General features: G+C 47.7%; 1 protein-coding gene across 3 annotated transcripts; it reads right to left on the bottom strand.

Annotated features, from left to right (window-relative positions):
* Window positions 1-8,108: 8,108 nt before the first annotated feature.
* On the bottom strand, window positions 8,109-11,306 carry LOC123445223. 3 transcript variants are annotated; one of them, XM_045122182.1, is made up of 6 exons: window positions 11,082-11,306; window positions 9,898-10,011; window positions 9,577-9,765; window positions 9,309-9,500; window positions 8,440-9,222; window positions 8,109-8,321 (listed from the first exon to the last, which is right to left on the bottom strand). In XM_045122182.1, exons 1-6 carry the CDS (start codon window positions 11,082-11,084, stop codon window positions 8,316-8,318), a joined length of 1,287 nt encoding a protein of 428 aa, XP_044978117.1. In that variant the 5' UTR covers window positions 11,085-11,306; the 3' UTR covers window positions 8,109-8,315. The 3 variants fall into 3 exon arrangements, 2 of the variants coding, with proteins under 2 accessions (XP_044978117.1, XP_044978116.1); XR_006631062.1 differs by having other exon boundaries at window positions 8,109-8,256; window positions 8,375-9,222; window positions 11,082-11,305; XM_045122181.1 differs by having other exon boundaries at window positions 8,109-9,222; window positions 11,082-11,304.
* Between the last annotated feature and the right edge of the window lie 2,851 nt (window positions 11,307-14,157).

Below are 14,157 nucleotides of genomic sequence, written 5' to 3'. Positions count from 1 at the left end.
AAGAAAAGACTAAGGAGGGCAGCAAAACGCACATCACCGCCCACAAAAACTTTTGTGTTCTACTCGAGAAGACATCTACGCATGAACCTAGCTCATGATGCCACTGTTGGGGAACGTCGCATGGGAAACAAAAATTTTCCTACGCGCACGAAGACCTATCATGGTGATGTCCATCTACGAGAGGGGATGAGTGATCTACGTACCCTTGTAGATCGTACAGCAGAAGCGTTAGAGAACGCGGTTGATGTAGTGGAACGTCCTCACGTCCCTCGATCCGCCCCGCGAACAATCCCGCGATCAGTCCCACGATCTAGTACCGAACGGACGGCACCTCCGCGTTCAGCACACGTACAGCTCGACGATGATCTCGGCCTTCTTGATCCAGCAAGAGAGACGGAGAGGTAGAAGAGTTCTCCGGCAGCGTGACGGCGCTCCGGAGGTTGGTGATGATCTTGTCTCAGCAGGGCTCCGCCCGAGCTCCGCAGAAACGCGATCTAGAGGAAAAACTATGGAGGTATGTGGTCGGGCAGCCGTGAGAAAGTCGTCTCAAATCAGCCCTAATTGCTCCATATATATAGGAGGAGGGAGGGGGACCTTGCCTTGGGGTCCAAGGGACCCTCAAGGGGTCGGCCGAGCCAAGGGGGGGAGGACTCCCCCCCCCCAAACCGAGTTGGACTTGGTTTGGTGGGAGGAGTCCCCCTCCCTTCCCACTTCCTCCCTCTTTTTTTTTCTTTTCCTTTGATTCTTTATTCTTGGCGCATAGGCCCCCTTGGGGCTGTCCCACCAGCCCACTAAGGGCTGGTGTGTCTCCCCAAAGCCTATGGGCTTCCCCGGGGTGGGTTGCCCCCCCGGTGAACTCCCGAACCCATTCGTCATTCCCGGTACATTCCCGGTAACTCCGAAAACCTTCCGGTAATCAAATGAGGTCATCCTATATATCAATCTTCGTTTCCGGACCATTCCGGAAACCCTCGTGACGTCCGTGATCTCATCCGGGACTCCGAACAACATTCGGTAACCAACCATATAACTCAAATACGCATAAAACAACGTCGAACCTTAAGTGTGCAGACCCTGCGGGTTCGAGAACTATGTAGACATGACCCGAGAGACTCCTCGGTCAATATCCAATAGCGGGACCTGGATGCCCATATTGGATCCTACATATTCTACGAAGATCTTATCGTTTGAACCTCAGTGCCAAGGATTCGTATAATCCCGTATGTCATTCCCTTTGTCCTTCGGTATGTTACTTGCCCGAGATTCGATCGTCAGTATCCGCATACCTATTTCAATCTCGTTTACTGGCAAGTCTCTTTACTCGTTCCGTAATACAAGATCCCGCAACTTACATTAAGTTACATTGCTTGCAAGGCTTGTGTGTGATGTTGTATTACCGAGTGGGCCCCGAGATACCTCTCCGTCACACGGAGTGACAAATCTCAGTCTTGATCCATACTAACTCAACGAACACCTTCGGAGATACCTGTAGAGCATCTTTATAGTCACCCAGTTACGTTGCGACGTTTGATACACACAAAGCATTCCTCCGGTGTCCGTGAGTTATATGATCTCATGGTCATAGGAACAAATACTTGACACGCAGAAAACAGTAGCAACAAAATGACACGATCAACATGCTACGTCTATTAGTTTGGGTCTAGTCCATCACATGATTCTTCTAATGATGTGATCCCGTTATCAAGTGACAACACTTGCCTATGGCCAGGAAACCTTGACCATCTTTGATCAACGAGCTAGTCAACTAGAGGCTTACTAGGGACAGTGTTTTGTCTATGTATCCACACAAGTATTGTGTTTCCAATCAATACAATTATAGCATGGATAATAAACGATTATCATGAACTAAGAAATATAATAATAACTAATTTATTATTGCCTCTAGGGCATATTTCCAACACTGGCGAGGATAGATTTGTTCCTTGATCTAGGAAAGGAGCTTCTCACTGTTAGCCACAGTGTACAACTTTGAGCAGGAGAGAAGATGTGACTGAGACGTGGAAATGCTGCACGTGGGGGATCGTGAGCATCAATGATGGTGATTTCAGTGGATCTATGATGCCCGTTGGTTAACATTCCTCACGGCCTCCATGCCGAAGGAAGATTGTGTTGCTTCTCTATGGAGCCCATGATGCACAACGGTGGAGGTCTCGCTGGACCAAGTGATCTCGTCCTCGGAGCATACGATATTTCTTCTACTTGGGATAAATTCCAGGCCTAATTGTTGCTTTGCATGTTTTGGAATGGTCTCTTTGCATGTTTGATGGGCTCGTTTGTAATTTTTATTTCTTAGTGCCCTCAAATAAGTTGTACTACTCCAGCAATTCATTAAATGCAATACTAGGTGAAAGAGCATGGTGCACTCATGTTTGATTTTGGTAATTGATGACAATCTTTATGGACTAATGACTGCCTTGAGTTGTATTTGAAGGGTTTGTCCATATGCATTGCTTGAAGATCATTTTTTGGTTTCAAGGTTATTAAAGAAGATTATGTGTTGACCAAGGCATTATTCATGGAGTTATCCAAAGATTGGTCATAGACAAGGTTGATCAAGACTAAACACTGTCCATTACCCTTTATGCACTAACCCATGATCTATGTGAGGTTTTTATGTATCTTTCCATGGGATTGCGTTAAAAGGAATATCTCATACAACTCATGGAGGATGACATCAACTGGTGATTGTCATCAAGGTTGTGGTGTACAAGTTCAAGTGAAGCATCACGAAGAGATCACATGCTTGAAGCTTGCCGTCCATTATGATGATAATTAACATGTGAAGATGCGCCTAAGAAATACTCACCCATAGTGGAGTGTAGACAACAATCTACTAATCTTCATCAAGGCAGCGCAATTAAGAAAGGTGGTCCAACTTGAAAAAATCAAGATCGTCATCATCTAGCTCAAATGAACTATGCGCACGAGAAAGGCTTGTCCTTGATAGATTTTCTATTTTACCGGTCTCATGGTGTTAGTTGGGAGACCTGGTTATAGGATCGATTATCGTATTATTAAGGACGGCTCTCGAGTGAGTAGCTAGATCATATTGTTCGTAGAGAGCTCAAACCATTGCATTCTTGGCATTATCATATTTCTTGGTTATTTTTTGGCTTTTAGCCATGTGAGTTTTGGAGCATATGGTCTTACAAGCTCAAGTTCGTTGAAAATGGATTTCATATGCATCATATTTGCGCTTTCGGTGTTGGAGATGTTGCTGTGAAGGTTATCTTCCTTATTTTATTGGCATTTATTCTCTGTTGTTGGATAGTACTTGTCATGATCTATCTAACAAGATTGAGTTTGCTATTTCCGGAGTCCGTTTGCAAAAGTTATTCCAGTTTTGGTCTTACTCGTTTCATCTGTTTTGCTTGGGTCATTTTGCTGCACCCAAGCGTTAGTACTGCTATGTCCCATGGTACTACAACTTATGCGATACTTTCGTTGTGGACTACTCATGCTACTTCCACTTAATTTTTGCCTTATGTAGGCCCGCCCTTAACTCACGATAGTAGCACGGTAGTATCGCCTGCGCGGTACTACGTACTGCACTCTAGTAGCGCAACTACTAACGCTTATTTTGAGGCTACTGGTGCCCTCGGTTTACTTATCTCGTACTAGGACGTGTTGAAAATATGCCCTAGAGTCAATAGTAAAATTGTTATTATTATATTTCCTTGTTCAAGATAATCGTTTATTATCCATGCTAGAATTGTATTGAATAGAAACTCAGATACATGTGTGGATACATAGACAACACACTGTCCCTAGTAAGCCTCTAATAGACTAGCTCGTTGATCAAATATGGTTAAGGTTTCCTAGCCAGAGACAAGGGTTGTCACTTGATAACGGGATCACATCATTAGGAGAATGATGTGATGGACAAGACCCAAACTATGAACGTAGAATGTGACCGTGTCATTTTATTGCTACTGTTTTCCTGCATGTGAAGTATATGTTTCTATGACCATGAGATCATGTAACTCACTGACACCGGAAGAATACCTTGTGTGTATCCAACGTCGCAACGTAACTGATGACTATAAAGGTGCTCTACAGGTATCTCCAAAGGTGTTTGTTGAGTTAGCATGGATCAAGACCGGGATTTGTCACTCCGTATGACAAAGAGGTATCTCGGGGCCCACTCGGTAATACAACATCACAACAAGCCTTGCAAGCAATGTGACTAAAGAGTTAGCCACGGGATTTTGTATTACGGAACGAGTAAAGAGACTTGTCGGTAACTAGATGATGGGGAACGTTGCATGGGAAACAAAAAAATTCCTACGCACACGAAAACCTATCATGGTGATGTCCATCTACGAGTGGAGATTAGATCTACGTACCCTTGTAGATCGCACAGCGGGAAGCGTTAAGAAACGCGGTTGATGTAGTAGAACGTCTTCACGTCCCTCGAACCATCCCACGAACTGTCCCGCGATCCGTTCCACGATCCGTTCCGATCTAGCGCCGAACGGACGACACCTCCGAGTTCAGCACACGTACAACTCGATGACGATCTCGGCCTTCTTGATCCAGCAAGAGATACGGAGGAGTAGATGAGTTCTCCGGTAGCGTGACGGTGCGCCGGTGTTGGTGATGATCTATTCCTGCAGGGCTCCGCCCGAGCTCCGCAGAAATCTAACCTAGAGGAAGAACTATGAGGTGTAGGTTTGAGTTGCACGTGGCAAAGTTGTGTCTCAAAAACCCTAAAACCACTAGTATATATAGGAGGAGGGGAGGGCCTAGCCTTGGGGCTCAAAGCCCTCAAGGGTGTGCCGGCCAAGGGGGAGAAGTCAGACTCCAACCCCAATTCGGTTTGGTGGGGAAGGAGTCCACTCCTTCCTTCCCACCTCCCTCTCCTTTTTTCTTCTTCTTTCCTTTGGTATTTTTGCTTGTGGCGCCATAACCTTCATTGGGCTGGCTCCACCAGCCCACTAAGGACTTGGTACGCCACCCTAGGGCCTTGGGATCACTCCCGGGTGGGTGGGCCCCTCCCGGTAAACACCCGAAACCCATTCGTCACTCCCGGTACACTACTGGAAATGCCTGAAACTTTCCTGTGGCCAAATGAAACCATCCTATATATCAATCTTCGTTTCCGGACCATTCCGAAAACCCTCGTGACGTCCGTGATCTCATCCGGGACTCCAAACAACATTTGGTAACCACACATATAACTCAACTATACTAAAACATCACTGAACCTTAAGTGTGCAGACCCTGTGGGTTCGAGAACTATGTAGACATGACCCGAGACACTCCTAGGTCAATATCCAATAGCGGGACCTGGATGCCCATATTGGATCCTACATATTCTCCGAAGATATTATCGGTTGAACCTCAGTGTCAAGGATTCATATAATCCCGTATGTCATTTCCTTTATCCTTCGGTATGTTACTTGCCCGAGATTCGATCGTCGGTATCCGCATACCTATTTCAATCTCGTTACCGGCAAGTCTCTTTACTCGTTCCGTAATACAAGATCCCGTGACTTACACTTAGTCATATTGCTTGCAAGGCTTGTGTGTGATGTTGTATTATCGAGTGGATCCCGAGATACCACTCCGTCACACGGAGTGACAAATCCCAGTCTTGATCCATACTAACTCAACGGACACCTTCGGAGATATCTGTAGAGTACCTTTATATTCACCCATTTATGTTGTGACGTTTGATACACACAAGGTATTCCTTCGGTGCTAGTGAGTTATATGATCTCATGGTCATAGGAATAAATACTTGACACGCAGAAAACAATAGCAATAAAATGACACGATCAATATGCTGCGTACATAGTTTGGGTCTAGTCCATCACATGATTCTCCTAATGATGTGATCCCGTTATCAAGCGACAACACTTGTCTATGGTCAGGAAACCTTGACCATCTTTGATCAACAAGCTAGTCAACTAGAGGCTTACTAGAGACAGTGTTTTGTCTATGTATCCACACATGTATCTATGTTTCCAATCAATACAATTATAGCATGGATAATAAACGATTATCACGAACAAAGCAATATAATAATAACTAATTTATTATTGCCTCTAGGGCATATTTCCAATAGTCTCCCACTTGCATTAGAGTCAATAATCTAGTTCACATCACTATGTGATTTTAACGAATCCAACACCATATGGTTCTGGGGTTTGATCACGTCGTGTTTGTGAGAGAGGTTTTAGTCAACGGTTCTGAACCTTTCAGATTCATGTGAACTTTACAAATCTTTATGTCATCTTATAAATGTTGCTACTACGTGCTATTCGGAAATATTCCAAATATCTACTCTACTATACGAATCCGTTTTACTACTGAGAGTTATTCGGATTAGTGTCAAAGATTGCATTTATTTGAAATCATGATTTATTTTATTTCATGATAATTTATTTGAAATCGTGATCTATTTTATAATATGTGAGCATTTTTTGAACTCATGAACATTTTCTGAATTTCCGAATATTTTTTAAATGTACAAATAGTTTACCATTTTCTACTTTTTTGAAAGTAGCAACTTTTTAATTTTTTGTTCTTTTGAAATCTGAAATCAATTTAGAGAAGAAAAAATAAAAACAGAAATAAAAAGGTAAAAAAGTACAAAACAGGGGTGCCCTGACCTGCACATGGGCCGGCCCATGCATAAGAGAGGAAAAAACAAGAGAAGAGGGGGTGAGAACCAGGGATCGAACCCTGGTCTCTGCTGTGGAGGGTTGGTCTTTCAATATTTCAATCCCTGTGAACATAACACGACGCGGTGATTTTTGAAACGTGAAATATGAATCATTTTTTTACTTACGGGTGGCATTTATGAGTAATTTTCATCAATTTTAAGATAATTGTAATGACATACGACCAGAAGCAATATTTGCTTTATTAGTATTATTAATTATTATTACGTAGAGACGTGGAGACGTAGAGAGTAGGGATAAAAAAGGGGAATTTGAGGATATGGCCCATCTTTGTTTGCACTTCTAGGATTTGCCCTTGTTTACAATGGCATTGATCTTTTGCCACACCTTTGACAGAAGCTTAATAATTTGCCTCTGACAAGATGGCCCACTGTAAAATGTCTAAACTGCACCTGCCCTGCTCAATCCACTCGACCGAGCATATCTCTGAGCGAGCATATCTCTGGATTGGAAGACCTGAGGCGGAGATGCAGCTTCCGCCGTCGCTGTAGCTCCGACAGAGGTGACCGCGGCTCTGCCCCTCCGGCCTTGTTGCTCGTGCGACTTGGAAAATCTGGACCTCTCCAAGCACGGCGCTGGAGGCGAGCACGGATGAGGCGACGTCGATCTTAGCGTGCGCGATAGTCGGGCTCGACCTACAACCACCGGTCTGCTCATGGAGCACTTGCTTGCGGTGAGGAGCAGAAGCAGGACGGACGGCGACGTCTCGAGGCGGATGGCCAACAGATGTGTGCCTGGGCGTGCTTGTGTGCGTGAATGCCATGTGTGTGTTATGTGTGTGCGTGATCTAGCACCTGGGCTCGCAATGTGTGCATGTGTGCTCTAGCACCTGGGCGTGAGTGTGTGCTCTGTGCGTGTTCTGCGCATGCGTGCTCTAGCAGCCGGACGCCAGGTTGTTGTTGCTGCTACTGCTGCATGCGCGGAGAAGAACGCTATTGTCTGAGCTCGCTCCCCTCGCTAAGTTCGCCATGGACAACCATCATCGTCCCCGGGCACGGACCATGGACGGCACCATCCGCGTGCCACATCCGGCATGACCCTTCTCCTTTTATGGGGAGCTCGCTAGAGATGGTTGACGAGGCCGCAGCGGCCAAGCGCCCGAGGATCTTGCGCATGAACCAATCCAGGACCTGGGCCTCGATCACAAGGAAGAAGGGCATTTGGGTCATCTAATTTTTAGTGAAATGTCAAACCAGGTAGAAAGGGCAAATCAACAAAGTTTTAGCAAACTTGTGGCAGATAATCAATTACAAGAAAAAAGAGGGCAAATCCTAGAAGTGCAAACAAAGGTGGGGCAAATCATCAAATTCCCCGATAAAAAATGGGGCAAAAGCTAGTTTCACAATTGGACAGATCAGAACAAATCCTGATAAACCTGACATGTTAAATACTCAAAACTTCATTAATTCACCTTTTTACTGAAAATTATGATAATTACATCGTCTTTGAACCTACTCATCTTATTGCCCGGGGAGAAAGAGATCTGTACATGACATGTTATCTGAAGCTCTCTAGACCTGTATATAAATTTTGTTGTATCTTCTATGTCATCTACGCAAACGCAACGGCCATGGCCGGCGACGAGCCGTCGCCGGTCAAGGTCGGTCATCCCTTGGGCGTCGCCGTCGGCGGCTGCGGATAAGGGTCCGTCTTGTATCTTCTATGTCATCTACGCAAACGCAACGGCCATGGCCGGCGACGAGCCGTCGCCGGTCAAGGTCGGTCATCCCTTGGGCGTCGCCGTCGGCGGCTGCGGATAAGGGTCCGTCCAGCACATGTCCTCCGCCACCGCCTGCTGCCACCTCTTGTTGAATATCTGCAGCTCCTTATACGATCGCAGCCGAACTGCGTACCTGTCCGCCGACGTCGCCGACGACGCCTTTGCCTTCGGCGGCGTCCCCTTTCCGCCACCGTCGCCGAGCGTGGGGATGCCGCGGTGGAGCACGTACTCGCTGTCGACGATGCCGACGTTGGTGCTCCGGTCGCCCTGCGCGCAGTACCCGAGCTTGAAGTCGAGCCCCCAGGCAAAGACGAGGTCGTTCTGGATCATCCGCCACGCGCACCGCCACGCCGCCCGCGAGAACACCGGCACCATCATCTCCACCCACCCCGTGCACGGCGGCCCCGTGCTGTTGCCGTAGCACCTCCCGCCCCCCGCCGTCTTGTAGAACCGACGGTGCACCGTCCCTCCCCGCCGCGCGCGGGCCGTGAGCCGGTGGTGGATCTGCGACCGGTGGTCCAGCGCCGGCTGCGAGATCTCCAGCCCCTCCTTCCTGACGATGTGGAGGTACCTCATGGGGTCGAAGCCGTCCACCTCGATGTCCTCGTCCCAGAGGAAGATGTAGTCGTACTCGGCGACGAGGTCCGGGTGCAGGAACCGCTTGCCGAACCACCACTTGGTCTGGTCCACCGCCGCCACGTGCACCGCGCGCCGCGACCACGGCAGGTCGCTCCACCCGTCCACCGCACCGTCGTAGTGGAACAGCATCACCGCGAAGTTCGCCGCCGGGAACTGCATGGCCATGATCACGGTGAGCAGTTCAGCATCGAGAATTAGGCTGATCGGAAAAAAACTGAATGATCACCCATGGCGCGCACCTTGGAGACGAGCTTGTCGACGACGGCCTTCTGCTTGATGCCGACGGGGATCGCCAGGAGGCTCTTCGCCGGCCGGCCGGCGGCGACCCCCTTCCGCCCAGGGTTGCCGCCCAGCGACTCGAACTCGAAGTTGGATTTGTCCTGCACGATGCCCCTCGGCAGCGCCTCGCTGCCCGGAGGCCTGCACTGGTTCTGCAAGCAACGGTTGTTCAGCAACTGTTCTGATTTCTCAAACTGAAATCAATGTGTCTCTGACTGACTGACTGACCTCGCAGATGTCAGGGGCTTCTTCCACCGGCGCCGCCCCCTGCTCCACCGGCGGTGTCGCTTGTTCCACCGATGGCGTCTCGGCCACGTCGCCGGCGACGTGCAGATCGCTCGCCGGAGGCACGGGCCTGAACGACGACTCCTCGTTAGCGGCCAGCTCTCGTGGCTGCACCTGCAGTATCGACAGGTTCTGCAGGGAAACAACCGAGCATGTCAGGCGTGACATCTCTGCAGCGTCGACACTTCATTCGTGTGACGCGAACTGTGATCACCATCAACATATTATGTTCAGTTAATCCACAGTACAGCAAACACCACGCACCTCCTTGTGATGGAGCGTGACGATGGCGCCGGCGACGAACACCAGGGCGAGGAAGACGAGCGCCGCCGGCGGCACCACGCCGGAGAACCGCTTCGAGTCGCCGGGTGCCGGACCCTGCGTCGACGAGCCGTCAAAACCAAGAGCGAGAGAGCGCATCATCATACATGTGCCAGGATTGCAGATAGGATGAATCGGATTAACCAAGCCAGCCTTGATCATGAAGCAAAGATAAGAGAGGTCTTTCCGGAGGAGAGGGAAACCCAAGCGAAGATGGTTAAGCTATGCCAAGGCTCGCCCTGAAATCTACTGCAAGGGTGGCCCCGAAGCAAAGAAACCTTCACCAGGGTTAAGAACTCTGCAACAGCAGCAAACAACAACCTCTGTGGCACTCAAAGAAAGAAAGCTAAAAAAATGGCAGCAAAACGTGCGCGGGGAGATCAAATTTTCAGACGGAATTTTGCTGTTCCAGTCGAGCTAACAAGGCCACAGCTTATGAAATTGTATTACTTTATATTACTGTCAAAAACGCTCTTATATTATACATGACGGAGGGAATAGATATTGATGCACATGTACCATGGTTGTTCAAATGGAGCCAAGCAAAGTAATCCCTGTCTGAACTCTGATTCACAGACTCGAGTCTGCAAAACAGAGCACCTGCCGCCATAGCTACAGAATTTTTGTAAAAATGGAAAGCGCGTCGACGGAGAATTGCCGGAGCGCAGGGCAGGCGACGGCGACGGGAATTCCTTGCGAGAAAGGCGATCCAATCCCAACAGAGGTTTTTCCTTGAGTTTCAAATAAAAAATCCACTCTTTGAAGGCAATTCAAGAAAAACACCAATAGAAAATAAATCTCCGGGAATCATCTCCATCACCAACATCCAGTTCCACGCGCGGCCTCTGGCAAGGGAATTCGGCGCCGGGAACCCCACGAGCTCGGAGGGATTGGATTTTCTGAACTGCCGTCCGCGCCATGACTGAACCGAACGACTCGGCAAAAAGACGGCGGAGAGCGGCGCGAATCCAGGGGGGAAGCGTTACGCATCTCTTCCCAGGAAAAAAGAAACACACCGAAACGTAACGGAACTCCGTCCACGCCGCCACGAATGGATAGAGCTCCAACTCCGGCGGGGGATTGTGGGCGGAGAAAAAACAGAGGAGATCAAGAACGGCCTGGCTTACCATGGCGAGGACGAAGAGGCGATCTTCTCACGAGTCCGTCGAGGGTCTACGCCAGCCGCCGGCGACCATTGACGGGGCCGAGTTCGTGATCGGAGGCGTGGGAGGAGCGGCCGGAATCGGCGACGCGAGGAAGGACTGAAGAAGCCGGAACTGGAGACGAAGGGGAGGAGTTGGGACTTGGGAGGGAGATGGAAGAGAATATTAATGGTAATGGAGGGATACTTTTAATGCTTTAGCCCCTCGATGAATCATAGCTTCCGGTTCCGTTTCTGGGCGGTATTGTGTCCTTGCGAATACACCCCTGATATTTTACTTATTTACGCATCAGTCTCTATAAAGGGTTTAAGGATTCTTGTGATCGTGGTTCTTTATTTATTTTTTTGGTAAGAAAAGAGAAACAGTGTGTTGTCAAGTTATTATGGTATTCCATTGCAAAAAAAGAAGAAGTTATGTAACACCTCATCGTTAAGTTAAGCGTGGCATCGCGACGTGTGCACGACATTGCGTATATATTCCTCTAGTAGATTATTAAAAGAGATCAACTTGAATATAGTTTGCAAGCTATTACTCTAAACATCAGTCAACTCATCAATCATTGCTAAGATGGCTGGTTTAGCATGTTCTTGAACATGAAGCATATTTGAACGCCTACATGAAAGATACACATCGCCTTCATGGTTATGTATGTTACGTCAATGTAACTGAACACATAAGCCCGGTTGTAATGGGGAGTATCATATACTAGTATAATGCATATGATATTAGTGTATGATACTACACCCGTAATGCATAGTATCATGTGGTAGTATCATAGAACAGTTCATTTATTGTCATGCATGACACATAGTAGCACAACATTTAATATGATACGGTATCATAATATGATACTCAACCCTCTCTTTCTTCATTTAATTTCATGACACCTCATCAAATATGCCTAGTTGTCATGCATAATACTACTTATGATACTCCCATTACGACCAACCTAATACAATTGTGTCTAGGTTTTTTTTTCCAAGAAGGTAAAGGTTCTAGAGTTTATGGGTGTTTTAAAACCAGAAGAAAAAGTGAGAACTTTTTATTTGAGGATCCAGCAAAACAAACTCGCTCCAAACTAAAACGTGGTCAAAATATATAATTAGATATATATAAATGCAGAAAGGTGCGTGTCAAAAATGGTGAAAGCCAAGGGTTTATGCCGGAAGATGCTGGAATAATATTTATGGAAGTCAAGATCGATGACTATACGTCACAAGATGGACTTGCCTTTTCGGTTTCCTCCCACCAGCTAAGCTGAAAGAAATGTGCTCATTTATTTTTGTGAGGAATTTACTCTACTGCTTCAAAGGAGTACAAGCAGAAAATAATCAGAATTCGTCGAATTCTTGGAGAAAAAAATGATTTTATTACGTATTAATTTCTACTAATAGAGCGAGAGATACGTACACGGTGACTGAACGGTATTCGGCAGGCTGATAAAATTCACTCGCTAGGAGACGATCTGCGAAATGAATGAACAGGAGAAGCTGCCGTGTCACTGGGGTGTCTGATAAGTGGGCCCAGATGAGGTTTGTTTGAGCCGGTTCGTGTGGACCCCACGAGGGGCTTTCAAGACGTGGGGGCCGTTCTCCATTTCGCACGCTGCGCACAAAAACCTACATGCCTTGTTTGATACTAGTGTTTTTGAGGAGATTGGTGGGAATAATCCTTCAAGGGATTGGGTGAAACACCAACCTTCACCCAATCCCTTCAAATCCCCATTTATCTCCAATACACTAGGTAGGGGTAGTGTATTGGGTATTGAGAAAAATGCACTATAATTTGGAGATTTGAGGGGAAATGTGGGGATGAAACATGTCAAATACACTAAAACCAAATGGTGTTATGAGATGTGTGGGGATTGAGAGGTTTGACCGGGATAATCCCCACAAATTCCCTAAAATACACTACTACCAAACAAGTCCTCACTCTATATATACTCCCTTTATAAAACTAATATAAAAGCGTTTGATTACTACTTTAACGGAAAGAGTATTTCCTAACGTGCTCGGGATCTTCTATGGCCTGAGATTTTGTACCCAATGGAAAGATGGGTTCAAAACAAGCTGAGATCCAGCGTTTCTTGAGTCGAGTTTGCTGTACAGTACTGCATGCAGGATACACCCTCAATGCCACGGTACGAACATGCTATTAGTGAACATTAAACAACCAATTGCTGTCATGCTATGCTGACACTTTCATGAGAAGATTGTCATCGTTTAATCCAAATAGCGTACGTGTTAATACTCAAACTTAGATAGGTCATTTTGTCAAAAATGGGTGCTTCTATGTGTGTGTGTGTTTCATGTGCAGACCACCAAACTCACATGCACACACACTCCCGAAACTCACATTTTGATCAACGCATTTCTCCGTGTTTTACGATTCTCCCTCCTGTGGCGGAGGAACCCCTGCCCGCCGCCGTAGGCTTCCCCCACCTCGCTCCTCATCCTCCGCCGCTGCCGGAGGACGTCGTCGGGCAAAGCCTGCATGGTGCCGCCGACGGCGGGGCCTGCTCTCTCTCCCTCTCGATTCGGATGGGGCGGAAAGGGACGCCAGATCCAGTAAAGGCTCGCGCGGCGGCTGGGTGCGCGCCCGCCGTTGGCTGCAAGATCGGGGCGTCTCGGGCGCGAGGAGTGCTGCTGGCGGTGGTCCAGGCGGATGCAGCGGCTCAAGGAGGCAGGCGGTGGGTCGAGGGGGCTTCCTCCCATGGTCGTGGCTGGAGGATGGAGGGGGTAGCCGCTCCGTGGAGATGGTGGATGGTGGTGTCTCTCTGGTGGGGAGGGATGGCGGACGGTGGTATGTATCTCTCGTCGGTGAGGCTTGAGGCGCCTTGTGTAGTGGGGTGGTCCTTCGGGTGCGCAGTGGTTGGAGTTCTCCTCCCCGGTGGATGGTGGTGGTGTGTTGTGGCAGGGCGCAGCCTCCTCGACTAGCGCGGCTATGATACGTCTTCAACGTATCTATAATTTATAAAGTATTCATGCCATGTTCATCACAATTCTATATGGTTTTGGTATGATTTGATTAGACCTAACCT

Source organism: Hordeum vulgare, chromosome 3H (assembly GCF_904849725.1).
Source record: "Hordeum vulgare subsp. vulgare chromosome 3H, MorexV3_pseudomolecules_assembly, whole genome shotgun sequence".
In the NCBI taxonomy this organism is placed as follows: domain Eukaryota; kingdom Viridiplantae; phylum Streptophyta; class Magnoliopsida; order Poales; family Poaceae; genus Hordeum; species Hordeum vulgare.
The sequence above is the reverse complement of the archived record's forward strand: the minus strand, read 5'-3'. Positions and strand labels throughout refer to the sequence as shown.